This window comes from Gymnodraco acuticeps, unplaced genomic scaffold, assembly GCF_902827175.1.
Source record: "Gymnodraco acuticeps unplaced genomic scaffold, fGymAcu1.1, whole genome shotgun sequence".
NCBI classification, from domain to species: domain Eukaryota; kingdom Metazoa; phylum Chordata; class Actinopteri; order Perciformes; family Bathydraconidae; genus Gymnodraco; species Gymnodraco acuticeps.
Window position 1 is genome coordinate 1 of NW_022990348.1, and position 22,060 is coordinate 22,060.

The 22,060-nt window shown below is 41.0% G+C and overlaps 1 protein-coding gene across 1 annotated transcript; it reads right to left on the reverse strand.

Moving 5' to 3' along the window:
• Positions 1–10,748: 10,748 nt before the first annotated feature.
• On the reverse strand, positions 10,749–21,305 carry LOC117551202 (egl nine homolog 3-like). The gene is given in 7 exon segments (XM_034223955.1): positions 10,749–10,864; positions 11,265–11,338; positions 13,310–13,446; positions 13,601–13,722; positions 20,951–21,213; positions 21,215–21,278; positions 21,281–21,305. Coding segments are annotated over 7 exon segments (711 nt in total). The 3' UTR covers positions 10,749–10,838.
• Positions 21,306–22,060: the final 755 nt, after the last annotated feature.

Here is a 22,060-nt window from a genome sequence, read left to right on the forward strand (position 1 = left end):
GTGTGGTGTGTGTGTGTGTGTGTGTGTGTGTGTGTGTGTGTGTGTGTGTGTGTGTGTGTGTGTGTGTCTGTGAGGTGCTCCTTCCTGAAGCTCCTTCTAATAACCTCTGGCTGTCCGTCTCAGCGAGGAGGTCTGATGTTGAATTTAGATCCGACAGCTTCAGTTCACCGGAGGCGTAACGAGGCTTTCATCATGTGACGGACGGATGATGAAACAAAGCGTTAGAGATGAAAAATCACCATTTCTTTTTAAAAAAAATATATTTCCTCTTCATCTATAGCTCTCTCTCGCACAGGGCCCTGATCTCCCTAATTCCCAACATGCACCAGAAGTCAAAACATCACACAAATCGGTTGGAGGAGTTTTTGAAGACACAATGTGATGTTTAAAGGTCCTGAAGTGAAAACGTGTCCTAATGTTCCTGCAGGGAGACGAGCTGAGAGGAGAGTTTGTTTCTATGACCAGAGCTGTGCTTCCTGTTGCATTGTGGGATCATTTGACTCCTTTAAAGTCAATATGTGTGCAGCTGCAGTGGTGTACAGTTACTAAGTACATTTACTTAAGTTCAAATTTGAGGTAGGCCTACTTGTACTCTACTTGAGTATTTCAATGTGATGCTACTGTGTACTTCTACTCCACTACAGTTCAGAGGTACATGGTGTACTTCTACTCCACTACATGTATTTAATACCTTTAGTTACTTCACAGATGTGGATGAATGATGTGAAATATAATCAAGTGTTGAATCAGACTTTAGTTCCACCTGGAGTAAATCCACCAGCTACCCTGCAGTATACAAAGTCCTTCAAACTAGCTGCACCTTCACCAGCTTTGAGAACACTTTCATGATCAATCATTATAAAACACATCATATATATTATTCTGAAATGGACCAATCTGCACAACGACTACTTTTACTGTCGCTACTTTCTCTATATTTAGATGAGAATACTTTTCTACTTTTACTTGAGTAACATTTGTAATGCAGGACTTTTACTGTAACAGAGTATTCCTACACTCTGGTACTTCTACTTTACTCAAGTACAAGATCTGAGTACTTCTACTTTTACTCAAGTACAAGATCTGAGTACTTCTACTTTAACTCAAGAACAAGATCTGAGTACTTCTACTTTTACTCAAGTACAAGATCTGAGTACTTCTACTTTTACTCAAGAACAAGATCTGAGTACTTCTACTTTTACTCAAGTACAAGATCTGAGTACTTCTACTTTTACTCAAGTACAAGATCTGAGTACTTCTACTTTAACTCAAGAACAAGATCTGAGTACTTTTACTTTTACTCAAGTACAAGACCTGAGTACTTCTACTTTTACTCAAGTACAAGATCTGAGTACTTCTACTTTTACTCAAGTACAAGATCTGAGTACTTCTACTTTTACTCAAGTACAAGATCTGAATACTTCTACTTTTACTCAAGTACAAGATCTGAGTACTTCTACTTTTACTCAAGTACAAGATCTGAGTACTTCTACTTTTACTCAAGTACAAGATCTGAGTACTTCTACTTTTACTCAAGTACAAGATCTGAATACTTCTACTTTTACTCAAGTGCAAGATCTGAGTACTTCTACTTTTACACAAGTACAAGATCTGAGTACTTCTACTTTAACTCAAGAACAAGATCTGAGTACTTCTACTTTTACTCAAGTACAAGATCTGAGTACTTCTACTTTAACTCAAGAACAAGATCTGAGTACTTCTACTTTTACTCAAGTACAAGACCTGAGTACTTCTACTTTTACTCAAGTACAAGATCTGAGTACTTCTACTTTTACTCAAGTACAAGATCTGAGTACTTCTACTTTTACTCAAGTACAAGATCTGAGTACTTCTACTTTTACTCAAGTACAAGATCTGAGTACTTCTACTATTACTCAAGTACAACACCTGAGTACTATACGACTTAGTACTTCTACTTTTACTCAAGTACAAGATCTGAATACTTCTACTTTTACTCAAGTGCAAGATCTGAGTACTTCTACTTTTACACAAGTACAAGATCTGAGTACTTCTACTTTAACTCAAGAACAAGATCTGAGTACTTCTACTTTTACTCAAGTACAAGATCTGAGTACTTCTACTTTAACTCAAGAACAAGATCTGAGTACTTCTACTTTTACTCAAGTACAAGACCTGAGTACTTCTACTTTTACTCAAGTACAAGATCTGAGTACTTCTACTTTTACTCAAGTACAAGATCTGAGTACTTCTACTTTTACTCAAGTACAAGATCTGAGTACTTCTACTTTTACTCAAGTACAAGATCTGAGTACTTCTACTATTACTCAAGTACAACACCTGAGTACTATACGACTTAGTACTTCTACTTTTACTCAAGTACAAGACCTGAGTACTTCTTCTTTTACTCTAGTACAAGATCTGAGTACTTCTACTTTTACTCAAGTACAAGATCTGAGTACTTCTACGACCTGAGTACTTCTACTTTTACTCTAGTACAAGACCTGAGTACTTCTTCTTTTACTCAAGTACAACACCTGAATACTTCTACGACCTGAGTACTTTTACTCAAGTACCAGATCTGAGTACTTCTACTCTTACTCAAGTACAACACCTGAGTACTTCTATGACCTGAGTACTTCTACTTTTACTCTAGTACAAGATCTGAGTACTTCTACTTTGACTGTCTTTACCTGTAAGCATGGCGCCATCACAGGTGAGAGTTTACAACCATACATTTGTTCAGCAGAAATGGAGGAATTATGCTTTATTTGTTTTTAAATATATATATTTGTATATGTTTTGTTTCCATCTAGCTGCCCCTCAGCTGCTTGGTTCTGTTCAGGTGAGGCGAGTACAGCTGCTTGGTTCTGTTCAGGTGAGGCGAGTACAGCTGCTTGGTTCTGTTCAGGTGAGGCGAGTACAGCTGCTTGGTTCTGTTCAGGTGAGGCGAGTACAGCTGCTTGGTTCTGTTCAGGTGAGGCGAGTACAGCTGCTTGGTTCTGTTCAGGTGAGGCGAGTACAGTACAGCTGCTTGGTTCTGTTCAGGTGAGGCGAGTACAGCTGCTTGGTTCTGTTCAGGTGAGGCGAGTACAGCTGCTTGGTTCTGTTCAGGTGAGGCGAGTACAGCTGCTTGGTTCTGTTCAGGTGAGGCGAGTACAGCTGCTTGGTTCTGTTCAGGTGAGGCGAGTACAGCTGCTTGGTTCTGTTCAGGTGAGGCGAGTACAGCTGCTTGGTTTTGTTCAGGTGAGGCGAGTACAGCTGCTTGGTTCTGTTCAGGTGAGGCGAGTACAGCTGCTTGGTTCTGTTCAGGTGAGGCGAGTACAGCTGCTTGGTTCTGTTCAGGTGAGGCGAGTACAGCTGCTTGGTTCTGTTCATGTGAAGCGAGTACAGCTGCTTGGTTCTGTTCAGGTGAGGCGAGTACAGCTGCTTGGTTCTGTTCAGGTGAGGCGAGTACAGCTGCTTGGTTCTGTTCAGGTGAGGCGAGTACAGCTGCTTGGTTCTGTTCAGGTGAGGCGAGGTGAGGTACTCTACATTACCTGCAGATAAAGAACTCATGAAAGGTGTCGATATGTAAGAGTGGCCTCAGCAGAGATTAAAACATCTTCTCCTGACTCTGTTCTTCTTCTTCCTGCAGAGAGAACTCCTCCACCTGTCATCAGAGAGAGAGGTGAGGTGGAGCTACAGAGACCTCTAGAGGACAAACACAGGAACTGCAGGCACGTTCAACTCATTCCACCTACACCTCATTTACTCTGGTCTGATTTCTATGAGCAGTTTTCTACCTAACGAAACATGTACGTTACATTTAGCATGTTAAACACCCTCCTTTATTTCCCTGGTGCTTTGAAAACATGAAGTTTATTTGATATGTTTACATGAACAGCATTTGAATATATGACACATTGTCAGTATAATCTCCTTAACTGATTGTATTATGAGTAATTAAACGTTTATTTGGTGCAAAATACACAGAAAGGGTTAAACGCTGCAGTAAAGTTAAACATGTTACGATGGTATCTTTTACTTTAGGATTTTAAAACATGATTTGCTTTTAAAATACACTGAACAAAAATATAAACGCAACACTTTTGTTTTTGCTCCCATTTCTCATGAGATGAACTCAAAGATCTAAAACATTTTCTATAAAGGGGTAGGGTTAGGGTTAGGGTTAGGGTTAGGGGTAGGGTTAGGGTTAGGGTTAGGGGTAGGGGTAGGGGTAGGGGTAGGGGTACGGTTAGGGTTAGGGGTAGGGTAATGTTGTGAATCGAGTGGCCCGTGGTGGTGGTGGGGTTATGGTATGGGCAGGCGTATGTTATGGACGACGAACACAGGCCACTCGATTCACAACATTACCCTACCCCTAACCCTAACCCTAACCCTAACCCTACCCCTACCCCTAACCCTACCCCTAACCCCTCACACCAGATACTGACTGGTTTTCGGACCCCCCCAGACCCCCCCAATAAAGCAAAACTGCACGTTTCAGAGTGGCCTTTTATTGTGGCCAGCCTAAGGCACACCTGTGCAATAATCATGCTGTCTAATCAGCATCTTGATATGCCACACCTGTGAGGTGGGATGGATTATCTCGGCAAAGGAGAAGTGCTCACTATCACAGATTCTTTCAGATTTGTGAACAATATTTGAGAGAAATTGTTATTTTGTGTTTATAGAAAATGTTTTAGATCTTTGAGTTCATCTCATGAGAAATGGGAGCAAAAACAAAAGTGTTGCGTTTATATTTTTGTTCAGTGTACGATGTTTCTATAACTTTTGATACTGTAAATCCATTTTGCTGAAGACATTTGTGTACCTTCAAATAAATAAGAATTTGAATGTAGTAAGCTTTATTAACATTTCAAAGTAATGTGTCCAAAGTTATTGAGATGAATCAAAGTCATATTCATTCCTTGAGAAAACAACTGACTCCAAAAATCTGTCAGATAAACATTTTAACTGTTGAACAAATGAACAAACAGAAAGAAAACAACAAAATGGTGGTTTCACTAAACATTTATTTACATTTGATGAGATTTGTTCACAACGTCTGACTCGTAGATCATCAGAAGTAAAGATGTTCCCAAATGACTCCATGTTTGTTTGTTTGATTCAAACTGACACCTCCCTGCATCATTCATCCCACATCAAAGAAAGGGTTGTTTGTTTGTTTGTTTGTTGTTCTTGATTCCTCTCAATTCAATTACTATCGTTATAACAAAGTGTGCCGGTGAACAAAAACAATGTTTTGATCGTAATGACTTTTCGAAACCTGTCCTCATCCTCCTCACCTCAGATACACGTTCTCCTCAACATTCAGGAGGATTAGAGATGAATTATTCATAAATAAGTATGTTATACCTTTAAAACTGCTATATAAAGTCATAGTTAGGTCATTAAAGACGTAATAGCATAGAGAGGCGAAGTCCCGCCCATCTACTTCCGCCCCATGGGAACTTATTTCGGAAAAAGTTTGTATCAAAGTCGATGGGGAGAGAAGATTATCTTTCGATCCCGTTTGAATTGTGCCACGAGTTACACATATGATGTTTTTCGATCTTAAATAATAATTTCCGTGTCAAAAAAGTCACAGTTTGTCGTAAAACTGTTGAAATATACGTGACTAGAAAGACTACAAATCCCAGAATCCCGGTCCCGCATGCTGGCTCTTAGGAACCGACTAACTCCCCTTGTGTGTGCACAGCTCTCAACGTGCCCAGACTTGGAGTGATTTTCACCTCTTTTAATACTTTCCGCCTCGTTCTGAAAGAAAGGAGTGAAATGTTTCAACGTGACGGCCGTCTTGGTGTGTGGTGCGAGACGGGAGATGTAGTTCATTGAGCGGTTTCACACAAAGTGTTACTTCACAGTTTTACGACACATTTTAATTGTTTTGACTTTCAAAATTATCTTTTAAATTGACAAACATCATATGTGTAATTCGTGGCACAATTCAAACGGGATCGAGAGATAATCTTTCTCTCTCCATTGACTTCAATGCATACTTTTTCCGAAATAAGGTCCATGGAGGAAAGGGAGGGACTTCGCCTCTCTATAGTATGCAGATTATAATGCTATTAAAAAAACATTTGATATGATGTCTTTCCAAAAGCACGGGATAGTTTGTCTTAAAAAATACAATTACAAATGTTCATGCTAGTATAAAGTTAAGAAAGTAAAAGTGTAGTATGTCAAACAAAGTCATATTATAGTATATTTAAAAGACAATAACAGTACAATTCGTCAAAAAAAGTCATAGCATGTTATGTCGAAAAATATCATGAATAAAGTCTTCATTGATGTATAAAAAACTTCACTTTTCCCGTTAGTTGTGGGTCTTTTTGGGAGTTTTTACTTAACATTGTGAGGGTCTAAGAACAGAGTCGTCGTACACTGTGAAGCCCCTTACGGCCCGTCCACACTACAGCTTCGACAGCTTCAAAAACGGTTTCCAACGCTTCTGCCCATTCACTTTGAATGGGGTGACGTCACTTTTCGCCGAACTGCATTGTGGGAAGCAGAGCGGAGCTTTCCTGCCGTTTGGCTGCAAAAGTTGAGCAATGTTCAACTTTTGAAGATTCTGAAGCTTTCGGTGGAAGCGTCAGCCAATCAAATCATATGCCGGTACAAGCTCTAGCCAATCAAACCGCTGCTTGTGTGTCAGGGGCGGGAGATTCATGGGATTGGTTGTTGGTCGAGCTTCAGACACGCCCAGCTCCAAGCTTTTTTTGAAGCTGTCGTGTGGACGGGCCGTTAGACAAATATGATATTTGGGATATTATCAAATATCCTTCTTTTAATAACCTTTTGATAAATGCTTTAAAATGTATTGTAATGTCCCTTTAACAAACATGATCTTCAGCGGTTCAACCAACAGTCAACAAACAACATCCAGATTTATAAACAGAGGTTTTATTCAACATATCTGTAAGTATCATGTGACAGATCACTGACCAATCAGAGTGCAGACTGGTGATCCAAACACAGCAACACCAACATGTTACACCAGCTATTCAAGTTTCTCATGAGTCCTGAGAGGCGATGCTCTTAGGGCGACTGTCTCAATGACGTCTCTGGAGAGCAGTTTGAACGCAGCATTAATAATTCATCCACACACACACACACACACACACACACACACACACACACACACACACACACACACACACACACACACACACACACACACACACACACACACACACACACACACACACACACACACACACACACACACACACACACACACTCTTTAACACCCGCTTCACACGCCGTCCATCAAATCTGCTGCATCATTTTAATCCATCTTCCTCTTCGTCCTCTTCACTCTGCAGAGGACGAAGCGCTCACAGAAATTCAGAAACAAAAAGTCAGGCTGCAGCGTGAAACAAGACAAGGAATTAGGAACTGGTCTCAGGTCAGCATTTCACTGTGTCGGCCCCCTGATATGCATAAAGTAGTGTGTAAAATGTCCATAAACTGCCATCAAGAACATCTTATGCGTGCACGATGGTGTCTGGATGCATACGTTATTTTGTTGTGTAAGAAATATGTGTTATGACTAAAGGACTCTGTACTTTACATTAATACAAGAGTGGGAGTCCATATATTATCTGTAAAACTCCTGACTTCTTCTTAAGGTTTGTTCAGGATCTTTTAAACAGACTCTCCGTTGTTATTCAATCCCTTCTCGCCTCTATTAGTTTTTCACAAATGTAGGAACTTTATCTCGAATACATTTGCAGATTAAAACATAAGAGTTTCACCCTGAATGTAGACATACACTTTCTCCCCTAATGTTCCTTCATGACCAGAGGTGGGAAGGAGTGGAGTACAAATACTTCGTTACTGTACTTAAGTACATGTTTCTGGTCTCAGTACTTTTTACTTTGACTTCTTACATGTTGAACTCAAATACCTGTACTTTCTACTTCTTACATGTTGAACTCAAATACCTGAACTTTCTACTTCTCACATGTTGAACACAAATACCTGTACTTGCTACTTCTTACATGTTGAACTCAAATACCTGTACTTTCCACTTCTTACATGTTGAACACAAATACCTGTACTTTCTACTTCTTACATGTTGAACACAAATACCTGTACTTTCTACTTCTTATATGTTGAACTCAAATACCTGTACTTTCTACTTCTTACATGTTGACTCAAATACCTGTACTTTCTACTTCTTACATGTTGAACACAAATACCTGTACTTTCTACTTCTTACATGTTGAACACAAATACCTGTACTTTCTACTTCTTACATGTTGAACACAAATACCTGTACTTTCTACTTCTTATATGTTGAACTCAAATACCTGTACTTTCTACTTCTTACATGTTGAACTCAAATACCTGTACTTTCTACTTCTTACATGTTGAACACAAATACCTGTACTTTCTACTTCTTATATGTTGAACTCAAATACCTGTACTTTCTACTTCTTACATGTTGAACACAAATACCTGTACTTTCTACTTCTTACATGTTGAACTCAAATACCTGTACTTTCTACTTCTTATATGTTGAACTCAAATACCTGTACTTTCTACTTCTTACATGTTGAACTCAAATACCTGTACTTTCTACTTCTTACATGTTGAACTCAAATACCTGTACTTTCTACTTCTTATATGTTGAACACAAATACCTGTACTTTCTACTTCTTATATGTTGAACTCAAATACCTGTACTTTCTACTTCTTACATGTTGAACTCAAATACCTGTACTTTCTACTTCTTACACTTTGAACTCAAATACCTGTACTTTCTACTTCTTATATGTTGAACTCAAATACCTGTACTTTCTACTTCTTACATGTTGAACTCAAATACCTGTACTTTCTACTTCTTACACTTTGAACTCAAATACCTGTACTTTCTACTTCTTATATGTTGAACTCAAATACCTGTACTTTCTACTTCTTATATGTTGAACTCAAATACCTGTACTTTCTACTTCTTATATGTTGAACTCAAATACCTGTACTTTCTACTTCTTACATGTTGAACACAAATACCTGTACTTTCTACTTCTTATATGTTGAACTCAAATACCTGTACTTTCTACTTCTTACATGTTGAACTCAAATACCTGTACTTTCTACTTCTTATATGTTGAACTCAAATACCTGTACTTTCTACTTCTTACATGTTGAACCCAAATACCTGTACTTTCTACTTCTTACATGTTGAACTCAAATACCTGTACTTTCTACTTCTTACATGTTGAACTCAAATACCTGTACTTTCTACTTCTTACATGTTGAACCCAAATACCTGTACTTTCTACTTCTTACATGTTGAACACAAATACCTGTACTTTCTACTTCTTACATGTTGAACACAAATACCTGTACTTTCTACTTCTCTCATGTTGAACTCAAATACCTGAACTTTCTACTTCTCTCATGTTGAACTCAAATACCTGTACTTTCTACTTCTTACATGTTGAACTCAAATACCTGTACTTTCTACTTCTTACATGTTGAACCCAAATACCTGTACTTTCTACTTCTCACATGTTGAACTCAAATACCTGTACTTTCTACTTCTCTCATGTTGAACTCAAATACCTGAACTTTCTACTTCTCTCATGTTGAACTCAAATACCTGAACTTTCTACTTCTTACATGTTGAACCCAAATACCTGTACTTTCTACTTCTCACATGTTGAACTCAAATACCTGTACTTTCTACTTCTCTCATGTTGAACTCAAATACCTGAACTTTCTACTTCTCTCATGTTGAACTCAAATACCTGAACTTTCTACTTCTCTCATGTTGAACTCAAATACCTGTACTTTCTACTTCTTACATGTTGAACTCAAATACCTGTACTTTCTACTTCTTAGATGTTGAACACAAATACCTGTACTTTCTACTTCTCTCATGTTGAACTCAAATACCTGAACTTTCTACTTCTCTCATGTTGAACTCAAATACCTGTACTTTCTACTTCTTACATGTTGAACTCAAATACCTGTACTTTCTACTTCTTACATGTTGAACCCAAATACCTGTACTTTCTACTTCTTACATGTTGAACTCAAATACCTGTACTTTCTACTTCTCTCATTTTCCAAACAGCTGGTTCCTTTAGTCTGAATGTGTGTTTGGTGCGTGATCATTATTCTTTAGAGTCATTGCGTGCCTAATGATTTGAACACGATCCGTGTATCCATCATTTCCTGGTCTTCTCTAAAGAAGAGGGACCCTCTCATGTTCTGTCTGTAAACTTTAAAGAGTTCTTCCTCTCTCCTCCTGTAGGGTGAAGCGAGCAGAAGTCCTCTCTCTCCCCTCGACTCAGTGGAGAGTAAAGCAGGAATGTCCTGAGCAGCTGCAGGTCCCCTGAACGCATCATCAGCAGGTCACCTGAACGCATCATCTGCAGGTCCCCTGAACGCATCATCAGCAGGTCACCTGAACGCATCATCTGCAGGTCCCCTGAACGCATCATCTGCAGGTCCCCTGAACGCATCATCTGCAGGTCACCTGCCCTGAACACATCATCTGCAGGTCCCCTGCCCTGAACACATCATCTGCAGGTCCCCTGAACGCATCATCTGCAGGTCCCCTGAACGCATCATCTGCAGGTCACCTGAACGCATCATCAGCAGGTCCCCTGAACGCATCATCTGCAGGTCACCTGAACGCATCATCTGCAGGTCACCTGAACGCATCATCTGCAGGTCCCCTGAACGCATCATCTGCAGGTCCCCTGAACGCATCATCTGCAGGTCACCTGAACGCATCATCTGCAGGTCCCCTGAACGCTTCATCAGCAGGTCACCTGAACGCATCATCTGCAGGTCCCCTGAACGCATCATCTGCAGGTCCCCTGAACGCATCATCAGCAGGTCCCCTTCAGAGAGGAATCTGAAACACATAGGTTAGAGAATTCAGTCACGGGAAATATACTGTAGGAAAGACAGAAATCATGTATAAAAGCATGCACTATTTTGGCTTTTTATTAACTATATATCATGACAATAAATGCATAATCCACATGTCATAATAATAGTATGAAACATTGAGAAGTTAACTTACTTTCTGTATTTGTTGATTGTTCTATGAGAGTTTGTGTGTGTGTGTGTGTGTGTGTGTGTGTGTGTGTGTGTGTGTGTGTGTGTGTGTGTGTGTGTGTGTGTGTGTGTGTGTGTGTGTGTGTGTGTGTGTGTGTGTGTGTGTGTGTGTGTGTGTGTGTGTGTGTGTGTGTGTGTGTGTGTGTGTGTGTGTGTGTGTGTGTGTGTGTGTGTGTGTGTGTTGGTGTTCGTACCTGTCAGGTTTCTGAAGCGTCTCTTAGCCTCGGCTCTCTCCTCCGAGTCAAAATACCAAACAGTGATGGCGTACCTGAAACAAAAACAACAACAACGCTGTTAAATACAACTATTTAATAATTGAATGAAACTCTGGATTTTAATGTGGGTGTTTCTATGTAGGTTGTGTATATGTTTTACTGCACTTTCATTCAGAGTTCAAGGGTTTCTTTTTAATCGTTTTTCGTCAGTTTTGTGCTTTGAAAATAATACTTTTTAATTCAAGTTTAAGTTCAACAATATATCTATTTGATCCTAAACTAAATATATGCTGCCTCCCTGTAGGGACACAATGAGATTTGTATCGGAACAAGGCTTCATGATATCCTCCACAACAGCTATATAAACACTACAAAACTGATTTTGACAATTTAGCCAAGTCTGAAGGTCTCGAAAAAAGTGAAAATAGATAGAGTATAATTTGGTGTTCGGGTCGGGGGGGGGGGACCCAGCAGCATTGTTGTGGGTGACTCAGGGTCAAATTTGGCCCAATCAAGATTCATCTTTGACTTTAGACACCCCTCCCCCCTCCCCCAACGCCTTAATCAACTGTAACAATAATTTTAAACTTTTTTTGGGGAGATTATATTCTAATATCTATTATAGTCTATATAGCCAGTTGAGGTGGTTCGGGCACCTAGTTAGGATGCCACCTGGGCGCCTCCCTAGGGAGGTGTTCCAGGCACGTCCAGCTGGGAGGAGACCGAGGGGTAGACCTAGGACCAGGTGGAGGGATTATAACTCTTCACTGGCCTGGGAGCGCCTTGGGATCCCCCAGTCAGAGCTGGTTGATGTCGCCAGGGAAAAGAAAGTTTGGGGCTCTCTGCTGGAACTGCTACCCCCGAGACCCGACCACGGATAAGCGGGAGAAGATGGATGGATGGATGGATCTATTATAGTCAGATAACATAATGATCCACCGTCTTCACTATAGGGAATATAATGAGTGAATGTAATCACATGTTTTACTTAAATATGTGGTGTAATTTTTTTTGGGGCCATAACATTAAATTACAACAGCAATGTACGGTTAAGGATGCAAAATAAGTTAGTTATGATGTAGTTAAAACAATATTAGATGATAGTCATTATTAGTGTTTTGGACTGAGATAAATCATGGGTCAAAATTGACCCGCAAACTCTTTTGACTCTTTTGAACACAACACAAGGGTTAAGAGCTTTCATTTGAGATGCCTTTTGTTCCAGAAGTTACTTTAGGGGAAATGTTGCATGTAATTCCACACTCACACCAGCAGGTGGTGCCGTTTCTCTGTTCTCAGTGAAAACAACATGTGTATCATTGGGACAGAACTTAAATCAGATAAATCCTTTAGGTTGAACGTATTAATCAATCAATGAATACAAAGCAAGATGAAGAAAATGTCAATGTTTAAATTAGACTGAATGAAATTCAATGAAATCTGACCACGTTTTTAAAGTTTTTAGTTGATTGATTGAATAATTAATTTAATTATTGTTTGATTATCTGTTTGGTGGGTTATCTAAATGGTTAATTGGTTGTTTATCTGATTGGTTGGTACCTGATTGGTTGGTTATCTGATTGGTTAGTTACCTGATTGGTTAATTATCTGATTGGGTGGTTATCTGATTGGTTGGTTATCAGATTAGTTGGTTATCAGATTAGTTGGATATCTGATTGGTTGGTTATCTGATTGGTTGGTTATCTGATTGGTTGGTTGGTTAAATAACTAGTTGGTTACCTGATTGGTGGGTTAGTTATCTGATTGGTTAGTTACCTGATTGGTTAATTATCTGATTGGGTGGTTATCTAATTGGTTGGTTATCTGATTGGTTGGTTATCTGATTGGTTGGTTATCAGATTAGTTGGTTATCAGATTAGTTGGATATCTGATTGGTTGGTTATCTGATTGGTTGGTTATCTGATTGGTTGGTTATCTGATTGGTTGGTTGGTTAAATAACTGGTCTGTTACCTGATTGGTGGGTTAGTTATCTGATTGGTTAATGATCTGACTGGTTGGTTACCTGGTATTGAAGGAGGGCTGCACCTCGTGGGGGTTCCTGCGGTCGGACCAGAAGAAGAGCAGCCGGTCGAACAGCGGCTCGATGTCGGCCACGAAGGACGTCCCCTCCGGAAAGATCCTGAGGATGCCTCCGTGCTCCTGATCAATAACGAGAGAAGAGATCAGAAACACAACGTGGACTGATTCGAAAACATTAGTCATTCAAATATTTTGCAATATTTTAGTTTGTTATTATAGTTTTGGTCAGAGGTCAAGACAGGACTCTGTAATGAGCGGAGGTCCCTGAACGCACCTTGGCGCTCCAGTCCTTGTTGAGGTAGTAGATGCAGGTGATGCAGCGGCCGTCAGAGTTCGGGTTATCAACGTGTTTCACGTAACCTGCCCCGTTTCCAGGGTAACAAGCAACCATCGCCTGGAGAAAAACACACAGAAAACACATTTGATCAGACTTCAGTATTTGACCTGGAACAATATGCAGTTTATTTACATACAGTAGAGTATTTCAGTATGAGACTACAGAATCAGAATACTAAGGAAGCTCAGCGCAAGTTCAACCAGGAAGACCGTCTTTTCTCATTCATTTACTTTGTCTATGTTACTACTCTCTCTCCTCTCAATAAGTGATCGGGGGCGTCACTCCCCAGCTTAACCAATCACTTCTCTCTATTCTCACAAGCCTATCATAGCGCTCCGCTAACCCTTTTAAATCTGCTCTCCCCTCTGACAGCTGTCATTTCAGGTGACTCGACGCATCCCCCCTCCACCCCTTTTCAGCTCCTGTCCCTCTGAATCCAGGGTCAAGCTAAGCCCCTCCCCTTCAGACCGACCCCAACCATCCATTCACCACCACCAGGGTCAAGCTAAGCCACTCCCCTTCAGACTGACCCCAACTATCCATTCACCACCACCAGGGTCAAGCTAAGCCCCTCCCCTTCAGACCGACCCCAACTATCCATTCACCACCACCAGGGTCAAGCTAAGCCCCTCCCCTTCAGACCGACCCCAACTATCCATTCACCACCACCAGGGTCAAGCTAAGCCCCTCCCCTTCAGACCGACCCCAACTATCCATTCACCACCACCAGGGTCAAGCTAAGCCACTCCCCTTCAGACCGACCCCAACCATCCATTCACCAGCACCAGGGTCAAGCCCCTCCCCTTCAGACCGACCCCAACCATCCATTCACCAGCACCAGGGTCAAGCCCCTCCCCTTCAGACCGAACCCAACTATCCATTCACCAGCACCAGGGTCAAGCTAAGCCACTCCCCTTCAGACCGACCCCAACCATCCATTCACCAGCACCAGGGTCAAGCTAAGCCCCTTCCCTTCAGACCGACCCCAACCATCCATTCACCAGCACCAGGGTCAAGCTAAGCCCCTCCCCTTCAGACCGACCCCAACTATCCATTCACCACCACCAGGGTCAAGCTAAGCCCCTCCCCTTCAGACCGACCCCAACTATCCATTCACCACTACCAGGGTCAAGCTAAGCCACTCCCCTTCAGACCGACCCCAACTATCCATTCACCACCACCAGGGTCAAGCCCCTCCCCTTCAGACCGACCCCAACTATCCGTTCACCACCACCAGGGTCAAGCTAAGCCCCTCCCCTTCAGACCGACCCCAACTATCCATTCACCACCACCAGGGTCAAGCTAAGCCCCTCCCCTTCAGACCGACCCCAACTATCCATTCACCACCACCAGGGTCTAGACCCCGGGGGGTTTCATCAGATCGGTTCTCCCCTCCTGAATGATACTCCCGCACAACGGGGCCTAATCGCCAAAACTCCATTACATTCATTTGTGCATTCCTGGCAATACATATGTATTCTTACATCAACACCGGCTCTGCTGATTGAAATAATAGATTACATTTCTATAGCCTTTCAAGTATATGTGTGTGTGTGTGTGTGTGTGTGTGTGTGTGTGTGTGTGTGTGTGTGTGTGTGTGTGTGTGTGTGGTGTGGGTGTGTGTGTGTGTGTGTGTGGTTATCTGCAAATATGTATCACGTTCATCAGGTTGTGTGCATACGGCGACAGTTGCACGTACACAAACTGTTCAAAGCATGCATGTTCTTCATGTGTGTGTGTGTGTGTGTGTGTGTGTGTGTGTGTATGTATGAGAGCATGTTTGTTTGAAGGAAACCGCTGATCAGCTTCCACTCCCTGTTCGGGACTAAAGGTCGCAGCGCTGCAGGGTCAAGCTAAGCCCCTCCCCTTTTATGGCGTGTAGTATGGAGGGGAATTCCTGACAATTTTGTATTTGTTTGTGCTTCCTCTGTTTCTCAAGGGTTGGTCAGTGTATATGTTGGTCAATATTTTTGATAAAAGTCAGAGTATAGGATGTCATTAAACACTCACAGTATTTTATGGCAAAAAAGTCTTAATATTGTAAGTATTTTGCAAAAAGTCAAGCACAACATGTCGCAAAAAAAGTCATTTTCTTTTATGGGAAAAGAGTCCTTGTAAAGTTTGTCGTACAACATTTGAAAAGAAAAGTCACAAAAAAGTCATTATACAATCTGGCAAACAATCTAAGTGTACTAAACACGTAATGAAATACATGTAAAAAAGTCAACAAAGTATATCGGAAAAAGTCAATAACTGTCTTAATATGTAATGTTGCAAAAGTCGTTCTACAATATGGCAAAAAGAATATCATACTATGTCGTCAAAAAGTCGGGAAATACATTTTTAAAAAGTCAATAAAAAGTCGTTAAAACGTCGTGAAAAAAGTCCTGAAACAGTTTTTGTATTGTAATTCGAAAGAATGTAGAGAGTAAGTCAAAGTACAGTATGTCGGAAACAAGATGTAGACAAAGTGTGTGTACGGATCTCCTTGAGCACCTTTCTGATTGATCTGATATCACCAGCTATCAACGACCTCTTCAAAACGATCCTCACCTCTGAAGGTCTCACATCATGTCCTCTTCCCTTTCCGTACAATAACCACACGCAATATGTTACCCTCATCCAACACACAGGTCCCTGAACGCATCACCACCTTTAGTTACCTCCCTGACGTCAGCGTTTCCCACCTGATGTCTGGCTTTTGCACGAAACTTTGAATGCAACCTCCTAACAGCTGTTTTCGTGCATGTGAGCGAGTCCAGAGCTGCACGTAGCGTCAATGACGACAAACCCTCAACGCTGATAAAGAGAGTCTGACGTGCTCCAGAAAAAACCACACTGCCACTGAAGCATGGAAACACACACACCATCATCTTCATCATCATCATCATCATGGTGCAACCAGAGGAAATGATACAGCGTGGAGAAAAAAATCTAAACAAAATGCCTCCGAGATGTTTTGAATTCTACTTTATCTCATCTTCCGAGTAAAGAGGAGGAGGGTGTGTGTGTGTGTGTGTGTGTGTGTGTGTGTGTGTGTGTGTGTGTGTGTGTGTGTGTGTGTGTGTGTGTGTGTGTGTGTGTGTGTGGCCTAGCATTACTATACTTGTGGGGACCTAGATCTGTTTACACAGTCACGTGTGGGGACAAATTGGAGGTCCCCATGAGGGGTATCATTAATTTTAGGGTGAAGATTTGGTTAGGTTTAGGTTAAGGGTTAGGGTAAGGGTTAGGGTAAGGGTAAGGTTAAGGGTTAGGGTAAGGGTTAGGGTAAGGGTTAGGGTAAGGTAAGGTTAAGGGTTAGGGTAAGGGTAGGGTTAAAGGTAAGGGTTAGCGGTAAGGTAGAGGTAAGGGGTTAGGGGTAAGGTAGGTTAAGGGTTAGGGTAAGGGTAGGGTAAGGGTAGGGTAAGGGTTAGGGTAAGGGTTAGGGTAAGGGTAAGGTTAAGGGTTAGGCATGTGTTGGTTATGGTTAAGGTTAGGATAAGTCTCCAGGAAATGCATGTAAGTCAATGTAATGTCCCCTGAAGTGATGTATACATGGTGTGTGTGTGTGTGTGTGTGTGTGTGTGTGTGTAATGACAGAGCTATGTGTGGAGCATGAGGGAAACTCTCACTGTCAATGTCATTGTCATCAACACACACACACACACAATGTTGTCGTCTTGATAATGGATTGTGTGCATATTTCTTATATTAGTTGTATATACTGTATACAGTTATACATGTGCTTGTTTCAACAACCTCATTGATGTATGATCCATTAAACACAAAAGAACATTCCTTGAGTGTAAATAGCTTTTTCTAGCCGTTCCGTTGTGTGACGCTGACCATAGAGAACTTGAGGAATAGAAGTGTGAAATAAAAGGAATCGTAAAAGGGCAAAACAGTATGCTTTCTTTCTTTTCTGTTTGAAATGACCATAACACATTGTTTCGGTACGTTGAGTTGAGAAGTAAAATGACAAACTGATGATGTGCTGGGCTTTATTACTTGTTATCTATTAGTCATATTTGTTTTGTTGTTCACTGTAGAGGATACAACTGCCTCTCCTGCAGATCTTTGCAATGTGTATTCTCCTGAAGCGTCTCCAGATAACTGTGTGTGTGTGTGTGTGTGTGTGTGTGTGTGTGTGTGTGTGTGTGTGTGTGTGTGTGTGTGTATTGCTATTGTACCTGGGATGACCTGTTTTCTTAAGAAGTTATATCTGATATCACACACACACACACACTCGTCGTACACTGCTGCAATTGAAGACTGGCGGATATGCTGGGTGTGTGTGTGTGTAGGAAGTAAGGATACAGTAAATCAGTGTGTGTGTGTGTAGGAAGTAAGGATACAGTAAATCAGTGTGTGTGTGTGTAGGAAGTAAGGATACAGTAAATCAGTGTGTGTGTGTGTGTGTAGGAAGTAAGGATACAGTAAATCAGTGTGTGTGTGTGTGTGTACGTGTGAGTGTGTGAGGTGTGAATAATTGAATAAGTGGCGGAGTGTGTACGTGAGGATCTCCACCGCTCCATCTGCAGCTGGAGGAAGTGATCAGAGATAAACAGTAGAACAATGTTTATTTAAACAGATTCAATTCATTTAACCTTTTTATTTCACATTTATACTTTAACTTTCTGTTTACAAAAAAAAAATTTGTATCTGATGCTGGACATTTTATTTTTGACTTATTATTGTTTATTAACATAAAAATGTCTTTATTTTATTAAATATTTTATTGGATATTTACTTCACTTGCTTATATAATACTTAAACTTTTTTACATTCATTTAAATATCTTGCTAGCTGCATGTCAACGTTGTAGATGTTTGTGGTTGTGTTTGGTACTTCAATATACAGAAACTAATTAAGTCATTTTAGCCGTCTACATATTATACAAATATATGTTTATAGACAGGATGTTGCATATTTGAAAAAGCATTAATTGATTACATTTGTTTTACTTTACTTTTTATTTAGCTGACACACTTCTATCCCAAGTAAGCAAAATAAATATGCGAGCGAGTGAGATAAAGTGCGCGCACTGGTTACTTGTATTGTTGTTGTTAGCATCTGGTGCTAGCTAGCTGCGCTAACGGATATAAGGAGCTTTTTCAACAACAAGGTGGAGGAGAGTCCTCTGCTGTCAGACTGAGAGACTGATAACCTCAGCTCAGGTGAGGTAAAGGACTCTGAGTGTTTAGATAGTTAACTTAGTCTAAGTTATCTCAGTGGGTCTCAAACGGTTTGGTCACCATTTATGTAAACACATATTTCCATTTGAAGGGGGAGTGATTCGTAAAATATGCATGAATAATAATAAAAAAACGTTAACTAGGTGAAAAAAGGTAAGATAAACTTTTAAAACTTGTTGAGAGCTAAAACTAGTCTTTGCTGCTGCCTCAAAGAGGAGCAGGGGGAGAGGAGGGAGAGGGGAGGCTGGTTCAGGAGCACAGACACACTCACAACTATAAATGAACCAAAAACAAATAAATAAACAAGTTTCAATGTTTTTTCATATTGGATGGTATGTTATTGGTTATGGCCATGATCTCATGATTTTATGATTATTTAAATGTAACAGTTCTGTTTCATATGGGTGTAGTCTCTTTATTTCCCCCTCACAGTGCACCAGATTGATGCATTAAGTCCAACATTTAAAAAAAAAAATCTTACCGGGGAGCATGCCCCCCGGACCCCCCTATAGGATTTGAGGTCCACCCCCACTTAAAATATGTTCACATAGGTTCCTAAATAGATTTGCACATTTTTAAAAATAGTAACCCATGTCCATATGTTTATTTTGGGTAGTAGATTTAGAGGGCTATCACTACGGGCAGCAACGCTGTAAAAATTGACAAATAAATCCAGCAAAATGGCACAAAAAACTAGTAGTGGCCAGGCTGGGTGTATGATTCCCGGCCTGACTTATTGTCCCAGTCCGGCCCTGTGCACAAGTGATCCAAGAAGCGTGTGCAATCTGCCAGCATGCATATGGGGACAGAAAGGACCCCAAGTCCACAGAGGAAGGGCTTTCGTGTGCAGTCTGTGTCCAGTGGTTCCATGGAAGCTGTGCAGAGGATAACGGGGTTCTGGATGATGATGGCTCCTTGAAATGCAAGGACTGCTTGTTTCCAGACATGTAATGTTGGAAGCAATTGTTTTAGGCAGGTTCATGTTTGTGTGTGTTGTGTTGCCTTCAAATATAGGCTACCTGTTAAAGGTGTATGTGTTCCCTGTGAAATACATTGTAATGATTTTAGATTTTAATAACATTTTAACTCATGTTGTAAGCAATTGTTTTACGCAGGTTTAGGTTTTATGTGTTGCCTCAATGTTTGATATGTTGCCTTCAAATACACCTGCAGTTGTATGTGTTCCCTGTGAAATACAATTCAATGATTTTTGAAAACTATTAGAATCTATTGTTGTTTGATTCTCACAACAACAACAAAAAGTTAACATCCACACCTATAAGCCTAAATGTTGTAACAACAATAACATTATAAATAGTAAAAGAGCTGAACATGGTATTGCACATTTCGCTCAGAGTTACTGACCTGAGATGTTTTATTACAATAATAAATAAATAAATGTATTAATTAAGGTGACTGAGGCTTTTCAACATTTCAGTGTCCCACATTTTGCACAGAACTGTCCCACATTAGGAAAAGCAGATTGTCTGAGACAACTTGGCACTAAGAGTACTGATATGTCTACCATTTATTTTATGAGTGTAATATCTGCATTTTCTCTTTTGGTTTGATTAGGACACATCCTGGGTATTTCAGAATGGTACTGGATGTTGATTTAATGTATTGGCTTCATATCGCAATATATTCCCGAAGTCTGAAATGCAAAAAAAATGTCCCACATTAGGGCAATTCACCCAACTCCACAAAAATTGTAATCGTTTTGACAGCCCTAATTGTTTTACTTGTACTTGACAGCAGGTGATACCTTACACTGCACTGAACTTTAATTTGTGCATTATTCTCTATTATTTGATGCCTGTTTTTTTTCTATTTCAGCTTGACTGTGTTACATCTGACCTGTAGTGACTGTGTTACATCTGACCTGTAGTGACTGTATTACATCTGACCTGTCTGTATTACATCTGACCTGGTATGACTGGTAGTAAGCTATTTTATAGTATTGCTGCCATTTTAACAACATCTCCTGATGTCCAGTATTAGATAGATAGATAGTTACTTTATTGATGCCCAAATGTCGAAGTTCTTGTCTTACAGGAGCATCAGTGTGTGTTTAGGCATTCAAATATGTCCTCCCCCTCCCTCTCACTCTTGGACCTCTCGCGGATCTTCTTGCTCTCCAGCCGGCTCGCGCACACAGAGATCATCTTATCGATCATGTTGAGCAGGAAGTTGATCGCCTCGCAGCCGCGCTCCGCCCCGCTCAACCCAGCGATCTTATCCCGCGGATACTGCTCCGGTGCACCCCGGGAACAGAGCCTACCAGGCAGGCCGTCCTGCAGCAGCCCGGCCCGGTGCATATCGATCACCTGCTGGAGCACCGCCCCCCCGGCCACTTCCCCCAGGACCCGTCCAATAACAGAAACCAAAGTCCTGCAGCGCCGGGACGACCTGCTCCAGAGCCAAGCCCTCCAGTCTGCGTCAGAAACGTGCTCAATGAAAGGCATTTGCATCAAAAATATAAAATAAAGTCAGATTCTGGGAAAGTGTTACTGTCAAAAATATATTTCACAGCAGAATAACTTTGATTTTATGTGAAACGTGTCACAGAAAGAGTATTAAACGGTCAGAGAGGGGAGTTTGAGATGTTTCATTGGCAGCAGAGACCTACATTAAAAGAGATGAGAGATCACTGACTGTTTCAGAGAGCCCGCGAGCTCTTATGGAGGAGGCGACACTGTCAACGACAGGTGTCGCCTCCTGTACTACTTCCGGTGGTCGATTTCAAAATAAACGCAGTAATGCTTTGGATCCAAAGTCTAATCCTGTCCTCATTATGTTGTATTCTTTATCTACTCATTTAGCCAAATACCATGTTTTCTTCTTGTTTTATATATAATAAATAGCTTTGCAAGAAGTGTGGTGACCAGGGACGTGCACAGGTACGGGCTAATGTTGCCCGGGCAACGGCCCTTTTGCCATTTTTGCCTGACCTGCCCCTCTGGAGAGAGCAAGAGGGTTTTTTTTCTTTCTATTGTGGCCGAATCAACATGATAAGCCCACAATTAGTATTGTAGCGTCTCGCTGCGGGAAACACACCTTGTCCGCGCTGTCTGCCCCCAGTCACGTGACTTTGTTTACAATCTGACAGCTGGAAGCAAAGGAAAGCCCTCCGAGTCCAACCTCATATATGGTGATCACACCAAACGCCTGCTCTGGCTCCTGCCCGTTAGAGTATAGGGGACAAACCTGGGGACTTTAC